The sequence below is a fragment of the Canis aureus genome, chromosome 1 (genome assembly GCF_053574225.1).
Source record: "Canis aureus isolate CA01 chromosome 1, VMU_Caureus_v.1.0, whole genome shotgun sequence".
Taxonomy (NCBI): Eukaryota; Metazoa; Chordata; class Mammalia; order Carnivora; family Canidae; genus Canis; species Canis aureus.
In genome coordinates, this window is record NC_135611.1 from 59,076,041 (window position 1) to 59,090,684 (window position 14,644).

Genomic DNA, 14,644 nt, shown 5'->3' on the forward strand with positions numbered 1-14,644 from the left:
AGGGCAGACCTACATAAAACAATGAATTTTCTACTATTTAGATTTTACTTCCACTTTATTTTTTAATCTTTTGGTAAAGTGAGAAAACTATAATATTTTCAAAAAATATTTGCTCTTCTGCTAAGTAACAGCACAACTTTAAGATGTATAGAATTATATGCCAATACTATGTAGAAAGTTAAAAGCCTAAAAGAAAGTCCAACATATTACTAATTTATTAAAGCACGTATACAAAAACCAATTATATGCTTTCTAACCACCTAATGACTGTATCATAATGTCACATCCTATCTATTTAGTGTCATAGGGTTCACATCTTTCAATACAGTTATATCTTTTTATACAGTAAAAAAAAAAAGACAAAAATAAGAAAACTTTCTTTTTAGAGTATGCAATAGAATATATAAAACATTCTCGGGTTAAAAATGTTTTCATTCTGTTATCATGTTAGACAAAAAACAAGTCCTATAAGTCATTTTATCAAATTTTTATTTACAACTTTGATTTATATAAATTTTTCACCAAAATATGTTGAAATCATTAGGTGCAAATATTTTGGCTGATCAAGCCCCATCATGATTTAAATGGGGTACAAAATTTTATTTTTCTCTTTTTAATGACTGCAACCCAGAACTTAGTAACATCCTAGGAAATAAAAGAGAAAAAAGGTCAAACAACTTCATCAATAAAGAGACCATTTCTTCACTACTGCCTGAAAGATGCGCCGTGAGCTTACAGGACCTTCAATGGATACTGCTGTGTGTTGAGGGACACACTTTACATTCCCCTTCCCTACCCCTCTACTCCCCCAAGAAAAGAAATAAAAGAGGGACATGGTACAGGAAACAACAGATGCTGGTAAGAAAGTAAACAAAGGGGGAACCCCCTTTTATTCTTGGTAGGAATGCAAGCTAGTGCAGCCACTCTGGAAAATAGTATAGAGGTTCCTCAAAAAGCTGAAAATAGGGCAGCCCTGGTGGCTCAGGCAGTTTGGCGCCACCTTCAGCCCAGAGTGTGATCCTGGAGACCTGGGATCGAGTCCCACATCGGGCTCCCTCTGCCTGCTTCTCTGGGAGAGAAGCCTGCTTCTCCCTCTGCCTGTGTCTCTGACTCTCCCTCTCTCTCTCCCTCTCTCTCTGTCTCTGTCTCTCATGAATAAATAAATAAAATCTTAAAAAAAAAAAAAGCTGAAAATAGAGCTACCCTATGACCCAGCAAGTACACTACTAGGGATTTACCCAAAGGATATAACATAGTGATCTGAAGGTGCACCTGCACCCCAATGTTTATAGCAGCAATGTCCACAATAGCCAAACTACAGAAAGAGACCAGATGTCCAACATCAGATTAATGGATAAAGAAGAGATGGTACGTATACACACTAACACACACACACAATGGAATACTACTCAGCCATCAAAATAAATAAAATCTTGCCATTCACAACAACGTGAATTGAACTAGAGGGTACTATGCTAAGTGAAATAAGTTAAGCAGAGAAAGACAATTATCATATCATCTCACTCATATGTGAAATTTAAGAAATAAAACAGAAAATCATAGGGGAAGAGAGGAAAAAATAAGACGAAATTAGAGACAGACAAACCATAAGAGACTCAATCACTGGAAACAAACTGAGGGTGTCTGGAGGGGTAGGGGGAGGGTGGGGTAACTGGGTGATGGACATTAAGGATGGCATGTGATGTAATGGAGCACTGGGGTAGTCTATAAAATTGATGAATCACTGACCTCTACTTCTGTAACTAGCAGTACGTTATATGTTAATTCACTGAATTTAAATACTTTTGAAAAAGAGGGACATGGTAAGGGATACATTCTTGCCAAAGAGAAGACAAGACTGTTATCTGTCCTTCTCTTCTGTCATAGTCCTTCTCTGAGTCAGAGAGCTTTTGGGGAGGGTGGGAGAAGAGGGGGTGACACTGAACAGAGGAAAGACTCAAAGACAGTTTGCACATGGAGGTCTATATTCTAACCATCTGAAGGCAATAGAAGGCCTCTCTTCATTCACAAAGGAAAATGTTTCAGAGTAGTACACTACCTGCACTCTAGCTAAGTTAGTGAAATCATGGGAATCAAGGAACAGCATGAGCATGAGACTCTGAGGCTGACTCAATAATTATTCCTAAGAAGAGCAAAACTTCCACATTATCATATTAATCTTTGGAGGGAGAAAAGCTGGGAAAGCAACTCTGCAGATCAAATGAGATGAAACACTCGAGAGCTACAAAGTTCTATATAAAGCTATAGTGGTGTTAGACTGTGACTCTCAGCCAAATTCCTTTCCTTAGTTGTAAAAAGAGGGGTTTCTTTCATGGTGAGAGTTTAGCAGTTATGCTTGAAAATCATACACATTCTCACAATTTATCAGATGGGCTGATCCTTATTATAGCTCCTCTGTTACATAAAAATTAGACTAAAAGGAAGTCAAGTTTTTAAAGTCTTTAGAAACAACTAGAGAACTTTTATAATAAAGACAGCAGTTGGAAGCTCCAAGGAGAAGGTATTTAAGAATTTTTTCCTGTAGCAGTCCAAGAAGGGAATGAGAAGAGATCATTTAAACATAGCAACTGAAGTGTCTAAGTTTTCTTTACCTGGTTTTATCTTTCTACTACAACACTTAGGAGCACTACAAAGAGACGATCCCAAATACGGTTCATCAAAAAGTAGGACATCCCAGGGTGTGTGCAAATGGCCTCTAGTAGCCTTCTTCCTGTACCATGTACTAGGGAGAAAATTTAAAAATAAATTTGGGGCCACCTGGATGGCTTAGTGGGTTAAGCATTTGACTTCAGCTCAGGTCATGATCCCAGGGTTCTGGGATTGAGTCCTGAATCAGGCTCCCTGTCTGACAGGGAGTCTGCTTCTCCCTCTATCCCTCCCCCTTGTTTGTGCACTTGCTCTGTCTCTGTCTCTAATGCAATCAATCAATCAATCAATCAATCATTTGGCTCCATAGTGCACCTCTAAGCTTCCTATCCTCTCTGCATTGCTTCAAGGTTGGGAAAAACTTCATTTACAACAGAAGGTTTTCCAAGCAGAATGAAAGAAATTAGTACTTACTCCTTTAAATTCATCCAATTTTCTCAGTTACCTTTCTATCACATCTACTTCAAGGTGGAATAGTATTATTCAGCACCCCATGGACAGCTACAGTTCTGTGCAAAAATACCAACTGGAGAAAAAAAAAACCGCCTGATCTCTCTTCTATAATCACAAAGCATTTGAGAACTAAAATGTAACAGTATTTTAAAAATTAGGTATCCAATCTTTCAATCACTTAAACTGATAATAAATCACAAATCTGGTTAAATTGCTCTTTTCTGGGACGCCTGGGTGGCTCAGCAGTTGGGCATCCGCCTTTGGTTCAGGGTGTGATCCCCAGATCCGGAATCGAGTCCCGCATCAGCCTCCTTGCAGGGAGCCTGCTTCTCCCTCTGCCTGTGTCTCTGCCTCTGTCTCTCATGAATAAATAAATAAAATCTTAAAAAAATAAAATAAAATTATCTTTTCTGATTTGTAATTCAGACATCATAATAATGCTTGTTTGGTTATGCGGTTTTTATACATAATTAAGATTGTTCAGTACTGTGCCCCACACAAGAATAAGGAAGGCACATGAGATGACTTAAGGATTCCCCTATGAATGTAGCACATTGGGGTGCATATATGTTTCAGGACTCAGAGTTGTAAAGTTCCTATATCAGTGATCTCCTTACTCTTTCATAGAATATATTCCTTTAATCTTTACTATTTTTTATTAGTAATAGTAATGAATAGTAATTTTAAATATTTTCTCTAAGAAAAATTTTATAATTTCTGAAAGCATTAGTTTCAGAAATTTCTGGTAGTAAAAATTGGATGGTAAGATTTACAAAAATTTCTACAGATAATTGCTTCCCCAGCTAAAATGAGTTATGGAAATTATCTTGGAATAGAAAATGTTTCCAGATCAAGAAATGTACACATTACATGTTACTTTAGGTGCTACGCACCACTTTTATTTATATGTGGTATTTTATAAAGTGCTTCCTCAGACTGATTAATAAATCTTGATAACCAACTTCATCTTTTTAAAATAAGTACATTTCTGCTTATAAACCTACATACATTTCAGACACCACCAAAACTTTAAAAAATGTCTTTAGTTTCCACCTTCTCATTTCACAGATGAACAAATGAGAAGACATGCAGATGGCAAACAGACACATGAAAAGGTTCTCAACATCACTATCAGGGAAATGCAAGTCAAAACCACAATGAGGTATCATCTGACACCAGTTAGAATGGTCATTATAAAAAAGGCAAGAGATAACAAGTGTTGGCAAAGATGTGGAGAAAAGACAACCCTTGTGCACTATTGGTGGGAATATAAATTGTTGCAACCACTATGGAAAACAGTAATGGGGGTTCCTCAAAAAATTAAAAATAGTACTATCATATCATCCAGCAGTTCCCCTTCTGGGCATTCATCTGAAAAAATGAAAACACTAACCCAAAAAGATACATGCACTGCCATGTCCACTGCAGCACTATTTACAACAGCCAAGAGATGAAAGCAACCTAAGTGCCCATTGAGAAATAAATGAACAAAGAAAATGTGGTGTATATGTACAAAGGAATATTATTCAGTTGTAACAAGATGAAATCTTGCCATTTGTGACAATATAAATGTACTTTGAGGGCATTATGATAAGTCAAATAAATCCAACAAAGACAAATACTGTATCATCTCATTTATATATAGAATCTTTAAAAAGAAATAAATAACAGAGAATTGACTGGAGGTTGCCAGGGGCAGAAGTGGGCAAAATAGGTGAAGGAAGTCAAAAGATACAAATTCCCAGTTATAAAATAAGTCACAAGAATGTAAGTACAACATGACTATTGTTAATAATACTGTATTATATATCGGCAAGTTGCAAAAAGATAAAATTCTGTAAGTTATCACAAGGAAAAAAAAATTTGAAACTATGTACAGTGATGGACATTAAACAGACCAGACTTAGACTTACTGTGATCATTTCACAAAACAAACATATATCAAATCATTATGTTGTAGAACTGAAACTAATGTAATATTCTATGTCCATTATATTTCAATTTAAAAAAGAATAGGAAAAGAAACTGAGGCCCAGAGAAATTAAGTATTAAATGATAGGTAGAAAATCATCCAGATTCTGAATCTTATAGAAACAAAAACATATTCAAAGACTCACACTCCCCAAGTTTATGTTCTATTATATCACACCAGTTCCTCTATCTGCTTCAAATTTCTTTTAACTTAATAAGTTTTGCTTTATTTTTATGCTCACTTAACAAATGAGAAAGAAAGTAAAGACTAAGAAGGTACAAGATTTTTAAGCTTTTCATGTTAATCAGCCTCAAAGATGTTTCAACTTTTGTTTACCAAAGCAGTTACTTTGGGAGTTTATACCACTTATGCTTAGTAACTTGCAGGAAAAAAAGGAAAGGAAAACAATCTGTGCCTAAGGACACACTGTCCCTATGCTTATAGCAAGTGTGCTACTGTTCTCATAACATCCACTGGAGGGAAGCAAACACTAGATTTTGAACCTTACCTGCATTGGTGTTTCATTTTCTTGTCGAAACTCTTCAATTTGCTGCTGTTGCCAAGGAGCTAAACTGTAAGAATCCTCTGTAGTTCTACTTTCCAAAGGGTTTGTCCGCAACTGCTCTGTAAGCCACATCTGTGTCCTCACAGAAGGCTGAATGGGAACTCCACCTACTGCCTGTTGACCCAGCATTAAATATTTCGGAGGTTCAAAGGCCTCTGCACTTGTCATAATGGGCTTGCTTTCAGGTAAGGCACTGTATGTCATGTCTAAGGTCTGTCTCCTAAGAGTGGAGGAAGAAGCTCTAAAGTCCTCTTTGCTACAGGTCTCAAATTTATATTTGCAGTCCAGAGTTGAAGATCGTTTTTTATTTATTTCCTTGTCCTCTAGCTTAAGCATCTCCATACTATCATGTAAGCAGCTAGGCCCAATTGTTCTTAGTTGTGATGTTAAAATTTTGGCTCTCCCTGTCTTTTCCAAACCACTCCTTGATTCATCAGCATGTACAACGCCACCCTGGTTGCAGTTATCTGGGGCAGTGAGTTTGGATAAAGATGACCATTTCCGGAGGGGCCGGAAGTCCTTCATGTCTAGTGAAGAGTCTTGCTCCCCTCTACTATGGCTTCCCAATGTTTGCATGAGACTTGTACTCCATTTTGAGCCATCTGACATCAATGATTCCCTATGTTTGGAAACTGAAGCACTGGAATTAGACGGCATGACATGGGCAGTAGGAAGAGTAACCAATGATCGACTAGGCTTAAAAGATAACGTGCCACTTGAAGTTGAATGATCTGGAAAGAGAAAAGATGTCAAATTAGATAATTAACAGGAAAAAAATGAGGCTAAATGCAAAATGCCACAACAAATATCTGAATTATGGCTTTCCAGCAGAAGTTTCTCAGAGACACTTTATCAAAATGAGGCTATTATTATCATGTCTATCTGAAACAAATGGATACATAATGAAATATACACCCGTTTACCATCTACTTATAAATGACAAACAGCTAGAAATAAGGTTTACAGTCACCCCATTTAATCTAATTGTTGAGATTTTTTTCTTTTTTTAAGAAAAATCCATCTCCCCACTGAGAGGTTTTATTCATTATCTAGCACTGAAGCCTCAGAAAAAACTCTACTAGAAAATGGTATTTTTCACCATCTTTCCTAAACTAGAAATCTATGCCACATCTAAACATTTTAGCACCTCCCCAAACTCTAATTCAAATCAGAAATATGGGTAAAAGAGATCCTGCAATGATGGAATATAATTAGAAAGCATTCTAGCAATATGCTTGCAGATAGAGCAATTCCTCCATTCCTAGATTCTGTTAAATGGCATCATCAATGGTATGTTTCCCAATCTAGAATTCCTGGAGTCTACTTAGACTGCTATTTTTCTCTGCATGTCACAAAATCCCTAAGCTATAAAGCTTTCACTTCTGAAATGACATAGCTATTGCATTAGGTCAAACCTTTACATATTCCTCCTCTACACACAGTAACAGTTTTAATAGACTCCATGGAAACCCAAAGCACAAATAAAGACCTCTATATTATGAACTTACCATCAAGTGACAAATTATTATCACATGAATCAAATTAAAATGAAAGATTATAAATCTTTATCAGAGGACACTTCAAAAGGAGATAGCAATCGAAAATGTGAAGGGAAAGGGGTGAGTGGTGAAAGGCAACTTTCACAGTTTATTCTTTACTTTTCCATACTGTTTGGCTCATACTAGAATTTAGTACTACTTGTGAGGTTTCATAATGTCTTAAAGAAATAATAAAATAATGTGGAAAGAAATGATGAAAAAACCATATGAAAAATTAGATGAGAAAGAGCCAGGTAGACTAATTCAAACAAAGAAAATCCAGTATTTGCACAGTATTCACTTGGAGGTGAAGAAAAAAAATATTCCAGATGGAAGAATATAAGCGAAAGTATTAGAGTGACCATTTATCATGTTTAAGCTTCTCATCAACTTGTGCAAAATCTTTTTATACTCAGAAAATTCCCACATTTATAAGTCTAATTTCCCAAAATTAATTTTAGACCTCAAATTCCCAACATAATCTGCAACTCTGGTGCAGATATTCAGAAGCACCTGTACAGGATTTCAGTTTGGAAGTAAGTCACATTAGAAAATGGCTCTGTATGGAGCTACCATTCTGGCTGGTACAGGCAACAGCAGAGGTATTAGTATTAGCCTTCCACAGTGGCAGCACCAGCAGCAGCCAATCAAGTTCTAGCCCAGAGTGGCAGCAAATGGACAATACTGGTACTTGGTGGAGCTGGAGAAGTGAGAGTTCTCACAGGTGATTTGAGGCATATTGTCTGTAAGTTTAGCTTTAAGCCCAGTTCTCCAGCCTTCCCCCCAAATTCTATGAGGTACTCAACACCCTTAAATAAATTCATCTGCTCAGTCATTTAGCTTCTTCTGCTGATTAAGAACACTAACTGAACCAACCATGAGGCCAAAAGAATGTAACTCTCAAAAGAAAAAAAAATTATCCAATTTATCTGCTATATGTAGTATCAAGAAAAGTGGCTCAAAGGAGAAAATTAACATTTAGAAAAGTTAAGTATATTGCTCAAGATCATATAGCAAGTAAGGTCAGATACTGCAAATTGCTCAAGATCATATAGCAAGTAAGGTCAGATACTTAACACCAATGGCCATGCCACTAGGGTAGCTGGGGTGGGACTTTAGTCCTGCTCCACACATCCAATCCCCATCAGACCCAATACACAATCTAAAGAAAGAAAAATCTTTTCTATGCAAACTCTGCTTCAGAAAAATGTGCTTGATTCTCTCACCCCCTTTCCAATCAGTCTGCCACATCTGAGATCATACTATACAGAAACTCAAGAAATGAGAGTGCTCTGCATTATGTCATATTGCATACAAACAAAAGACCATGGAAATACGAACTTGAGCCACTGAATACAAAGACTAGTATGACTAGTATACACTAGATACTGCATCATAGCAAGCAGACTAAATTTTTTAAACAGGAAAAAAAATTGCTCATGGTAATTCTTGAAAGGTAAAGATGAAACAATTATATGTCTTTAAATGTTCCAATAAGGAAAGAGCCTAGCTCCACTCAGCAAGAAATGTGATATCACTGAAAGTACCCAAAGGAGTAATATAATTAAAACCATACTTAAAATAATTATTCCTATAACAGCATGGAGGATAAATAAAAGCAAAATGATTGGCAACAGGATTTACAGATTATGGTAATCAATAGAAAAAAATAAGGGAATATGCTACTGAAGGTCAGTTCTATTTATTTATTTTTTATTTTTTTATTTATGATAGTCACACAGAAGGGGTGGGGAGGCAGAGACAGAGGCAGAGGGAGAAGCAGGCTCCACGCACCGGGAGCCCGACGTGGGATTCGATCCCGGGTCTCCAGGATAGCGCCCTGAGCCAAAGGCAGACGCTAAACCGCTGTGCCACCCAGGGATCCCTGAAGGTCAGTTCTAAATAGAAATAGGACAAATGTCCTAAAATCTACGAAATATTGTATTATTATAGTATTACATCTATATACCAACTATGTAAGTGTGTGCATATGCCTATACACGTTTGTGTTACTATTACTAAAGGAGTTATTTGTATCAAAATAATCAAATATCTTTAAAAAGAAATAAATTTGAAATTTTCATTTTTTTACTTTTAAAAACATTCTAATAAGTAAACTGTAAAGGTTAAGTGTAATAGTTTTAAAATTAGTCTTTCTAGATTCAAATCCTGTCTCTACCACTTAATGGCATGTGTTCACACAACTTATTTAACCTCCTTGCATCATAGTACCCTCATCCATAAAGTGAATAGGACAGTGAAGATTAAATGAAAAAATAGACATAAAGGACTCAGAAGAATTTCTTACACAAAGCAAAATGTTTGTTATTATTACACCACTGAAAAAGCTAAGTAAACATCATTCTGTCACGTAACAAAGACTAAATATCCATACTATACAAGGAACTTCAATAAATTAAAAACAAAACAAAAACAAAACCTAGGGGATCCCTGGGTGGCTCAGTGGTTTAGTGCCTGCCTTCGGCCCAGGATGTGATCCTGGACTCCTGGGATCGAGTCCCATGTTGGGCTCCCAGTATGGAGCCTGCCGGCTTCTCCCTCTGCCTCTCTATGTCTGTCATGAATAAATAAGATCTCTTTAAAACAAAACAAAACAAAACAAAACAGAACAAACAAAAAAAACTAACAACCCAAGTTTAAAGCAAAGGAAATCAGAAAGTAAATCACAAGAAATGCAAATAAAGAATACATGTTTTAAAAAAAATAAATTAAAAAAAAAAAGGTGTTCAGGACACCCAGGTGGTTCAGTCATTTAAGTGTCTGCCTTCAGCTCAGGTCATGATCCTGGGTCCTGGGATTCAGCCCCAGGACAGGCTCCCCGCAGGGAGCCTGCTTCTCACTCTCCCTCTGCCCTTCCTCCCTGCTCATGTTCACTCTCTTCCTCTTCTCAAATAAATAAATAAAATCTTTTTTAAAAAGTTCAAACTCATTAATAGTTAAAAGTGTGTTCCCTAGCCTACTCAGAAGACATCCTGTAACATCCTACAATGATGAGAAAATAAATTGTTATAGCCTTTGACAGCAGATGCAAACTGTTTGTATATATCAATATTTAAAATATGCAAGCATATAAGCAAATACATGTAAATATATATTCATGAGCATATATATTTAGATGTATTCATGAAAGAATACATCTAAAACTTAATAAATAGAGGTATACCCCTCATCATGGAAAAAGGAGAAAGATGGTTTCATATTTTACTTTCTACAATGTCTTATTTTAATTTCTTTTCAAGGATCATAGCCTTATCATTTGGTCAAACTATTGCAAAGATGTTTTGTTTTGTGACCTCAAAGAGTTTGAAGTATCTCAAATAATACTGTTACTTAAGTATGAATAATGTATCAAGTGACTGTCTCACTTTCCATGTCACAGCTGAAACCTCTGAGACCAGAGGATCACCAGTGTTAGGTGCTACTTGTATCTGATAATGTGCTACTTTTCTGTCTACCTTTGCTAGCTCAATACTTCCCAAATGCATGGAAAATCAATAATTGGTGATAAAAACCAATTCTACACCAGACTAGTATTTCCTCCTACGAATCTGAAAATATGATATATGTTATTCAAAGAACATTACACTGAGAACAGAATTTATTCCGAAAAGTCACCTGAATTTCCACGTAGGATTGGAGCCCTACTCTAAGAGATCCTGATTCAGTTAGAGAGGGGACCAGGAAATACCACAGTAGAGTAAGGGATTCTCTGTTCTATTCACTACAACATCCTTCCATCTGGGTTTGATTCTAGTTCTAAAGCCTTCGAGCTTAAATATCCCAAGTGCATCATCATCAGTATCTGTGTTCTTGTGTACAGACTGATTTACTATGACTTTTAGAATACAGTTTAAGGATTAAAGCCTAGTCTATTCACACACATAAGCACATACATATACATGCATATACAACAGGAAATAATGAAGAAAAAATTAAGTATCTGATAGTATGAATATCTAGAACAAGGACCATTATATCTCAGAGACAAGTCCAGAAAATATTTAATCTTAACACCTTAAAAATTCTATTTTGTCCTATTGAAACAGGTCAATTAGGGGTAGATGCAATGCAATTCCTAATGTTCTTTATTATACTAATTGTAGCCACAAATCCCAAATGCAAGTTATTACAATGGCATCTGGCCCACATCTAAGTTACCACAGTGAAATCTGAAACCAGCAGAGGGTAGTCCTTTTAAAAACCAGAGGACAAGGTCTATAGCATTCACAGAGAGCATAGTACAGCTAATGGTTTCAGACAGAAAATTTTGGCTTGCAGGGGAAAAACATAAGAGGAGGACTTCACTGTAAACCTGATAATACAAGTAAATAATATTTAAGATAAATATTTTGAATTCTGAACAAAATCCCAACATTTTGTTTGTCATGTTATTATCTAGCAATGGATGAATACATTGATTCTTTTTTTTTTTTTCTTAAAGATTTTATTTCTTTATTCATGAGAGACACAGAGAGACTTAGGCAGGGAGCCTGATGCGGGACTCAAACCCAGGACCCCAGAATCACAACCTGACCCAAAGGCAGATGCTCAACCACTGAGTGACCCAGGTGCTCCAATCTATCTTTTCTTGTATATAGTCCCTCTCTCTGTTCTATCCTTCCTAAAGTAAAAAGGAAATAAATTCAAAAAAGACCACACACTCCAGACCTATATTACAATAATAAATCACAGGTCTTTACAGTTAAAAAAAAATTGATCAGGAAACCATATAATCCTGTATCAGAATATCTTTATTTAAAATGCAACCACTTAGGGGCACCTGGATGGCTCATTTGGTTTAGCTTCCAACTCTTGATTTCGGCTTATGATCTCAGGGTCCATATCGGGATCCATGCTAGGCAGGGAGGCTGCTTAATTAAGATTCTCTCTCTCTCTGTACCCCTCAACTCACATATGTTATCAATCTCTCAAAAAAAAAATTAAAAATGATAAACTGTAACTGCTTAATGTATTTATCAGTCAATACGAAATTTTATAAAAAACACATGTTTATATAAAAATTTTAACTCCAATCCAAAGATAATTAAGTTTAATAGAACACCATGATACCTTTTTTCAATTAAGTTTTATACACCATATTTTTTCCCTCCTGCCAAAGCTGTAATTACATCAGAAAAAAAAAAATTTTATGCCACAATCTCCTTTTTATTTAAACAAATGAAAATTTCTAAGCATTCCCTGTATTTTTACAAATATTTTTAAATATTCTAAACTACATCCTGATAGGAAAAGAGCTATACAAAGAAATATGACAATAATTCAACCAAAGAATCTCCTAGGAATGTATTATATACAAGACACTGTACCCGGTAAAGACAATACTAATACACTATTCACAAAAACATGAAAAAAAATTCATAAACCTCAGGGTTTACAATTCACCATTACATACACAGCTACAGAGCAAGACTAAAGTGAATCATAAGAGAACTACAAAACACCTGACAATAAGAAGTGAGCCAGAGAGAAAAGGCAGGCTACTCAGTAATTAAGAACTCTCAGGATGACAGCCAATTTCTTAACACCAATAATGGAATCCAAATAACAGTGAAATAATATCTTCAAAGGGTTAACAGTAAATAACTGGCACCTAAGAACTGTTTGGAAGGTAAGCTAGCTCTCAAGGATGAGGACAAAATATATTATCAGCTAAGCAAAAACACAGCTTATCATCAACAGACTCACTGAAAGAACTACTAAAATTCTTTTAGTTTCTTTCAGGAAGACAAATGAGTCCTGAGTTGTAAAAATAAATAAATAAATAAATAAATAAATAAATAAATAAATAAATAAATAAATAAATATTCTAAAAAGTTGGGTTTTAACTAAACACAAGTAAATCTTAAAAAATGAGGATGACGGGATCCCTGGGTGGCGCAGCGGTCTGGCGCCTGCCTTTGGCCCAGGGTGCAATCCTGGAGACCCAGGATCGAATCCCACGTCGAGCTCCCGGTGCATGGACCCTGCTTCTCCCTCTGCCTATGTCTCTGCCTCTCTCTCTCTGTGTATGACTATTATAAATAAATAAAAATTAAAAAAATAAAAAATAAAAAAAATAAAACTTATCAAAAAAAATGAGGATGACAACTACATAAAACAATAAAAAACACTAATTTCTGGGCTAAAAAAGACAAAATAAAAGATTTGGCAACTATGGCATATAACTCAAAATGAAGGTGGATTCGCATTCCCATTTTTAAGGTCCGTATATCTGTGAGAGGAGGAGAAAGATTCTTCTTACCATTCTGGACAGTCAAGGGTTGTGTGACATCTGCATTAACAACTGAAAGGATAGGCAGACCTACTACAACTGTACAGGCACAGGAAAAAGACAAAAGTTGAACCTCTACCTCATACCATCCATAAGTTAACTCAAAATGAATCACTGGCCTAAATGTAACAGCTAAAACTAAAACTCTTAGAAAAAAACCATAGGTGTAAATATTCAAGACATTAAGTTAGGCAGTGGTTTCTTAAATAAATACCAACAGCCCAAGAAACAAAATTAAGTAAAGATAAGTTGAACTTTATTAAAAATTTTAAAACTTGCTGCCAAAGAGACTATCCAGAAACTAAAAAGACCCCCAAAATGGGTTGCAAATCATTTTTAATAGTGACTTGTATCTAGGTTATATTTAAAAACTCTTACAACTCAATAAAAACACTAACGATCCAATTTAAAAGTGGATGCAGAATTGAACAGACATTTATTCAAAGAAGATACACAAATGGACTTATTAAAGCATATGAAAGATACTCAACATATAGTCATCAGCAAGATACAAATCAAAACAATGAGAATACCCCTTCATACCCACTAGAATAGCTATCATCAAAATGACAGATAAAAAGTGTTGGCAAGGTTGAGGAGAAACTGAAACCCTCATACAATGCTGGTGGGAATGAAAAAAGGCACCACTGCTTAGAAAACAGTCCGGCAGTTACTCAAAATGTTAAACACTGAGTTACCATATGACCCAGCAATTCCACTCCTGGGTACATACCCAAAAGAAATGAAGATATGTTCATAGAGACATTATTCTTAATGACCCAAAGCCAAGAGAATCCAAATGTCCATTAACTCATGAAAAACTAAATCTCACAACTAAATAAGTTGTGGTACTATCCACACAATGGAATATTATATGACAATAAAAGAAATGAAGTACTCATACATGTTATAACATGAATCTTGAAAACATGCTAAGTGAAAATCACTCACAAAGGACTACATATTGGATGATTCCATTTATCTGAATTATCTGAAACAAATCCATAGAGACAGGAAAGATTAGTGGTTGCTCAGGAAGATGAGTGACAGCTAATGGATTTCTTTTAGGGAGGCTAAAAATGTTCTAAAATTCGATTGTGGTAATAACTGCACAATAATGAGAATATTAAAAACCA

At 35.6% G+C, this 14,644-nt stretch overlaps 1 protein-coding gene across 2 annotated transcripts in view; it reads right to left on the minus strand.

Moving 5' to 3' along the window:
* Positions 1–14,644, minus strand: part of CEP85L (centrosomal protein 85L) — a 147,059-nt gene that overhangs the window by 96,106 nt on the left and 36,309 nt on the right. For both annotated transcript variants that reach the window (XM_077901006.1, XM_077901015.1), the window contains exon 3: positions 5,601–6,388. In XM_077901006.1, the coding sequence (XP_077757132.1) occupies positions 5,601–6,388 (788 nt within the window). The remainder of the gene's footprint in view (positions 1–5,600; positions 6,389–14,644) is intronic.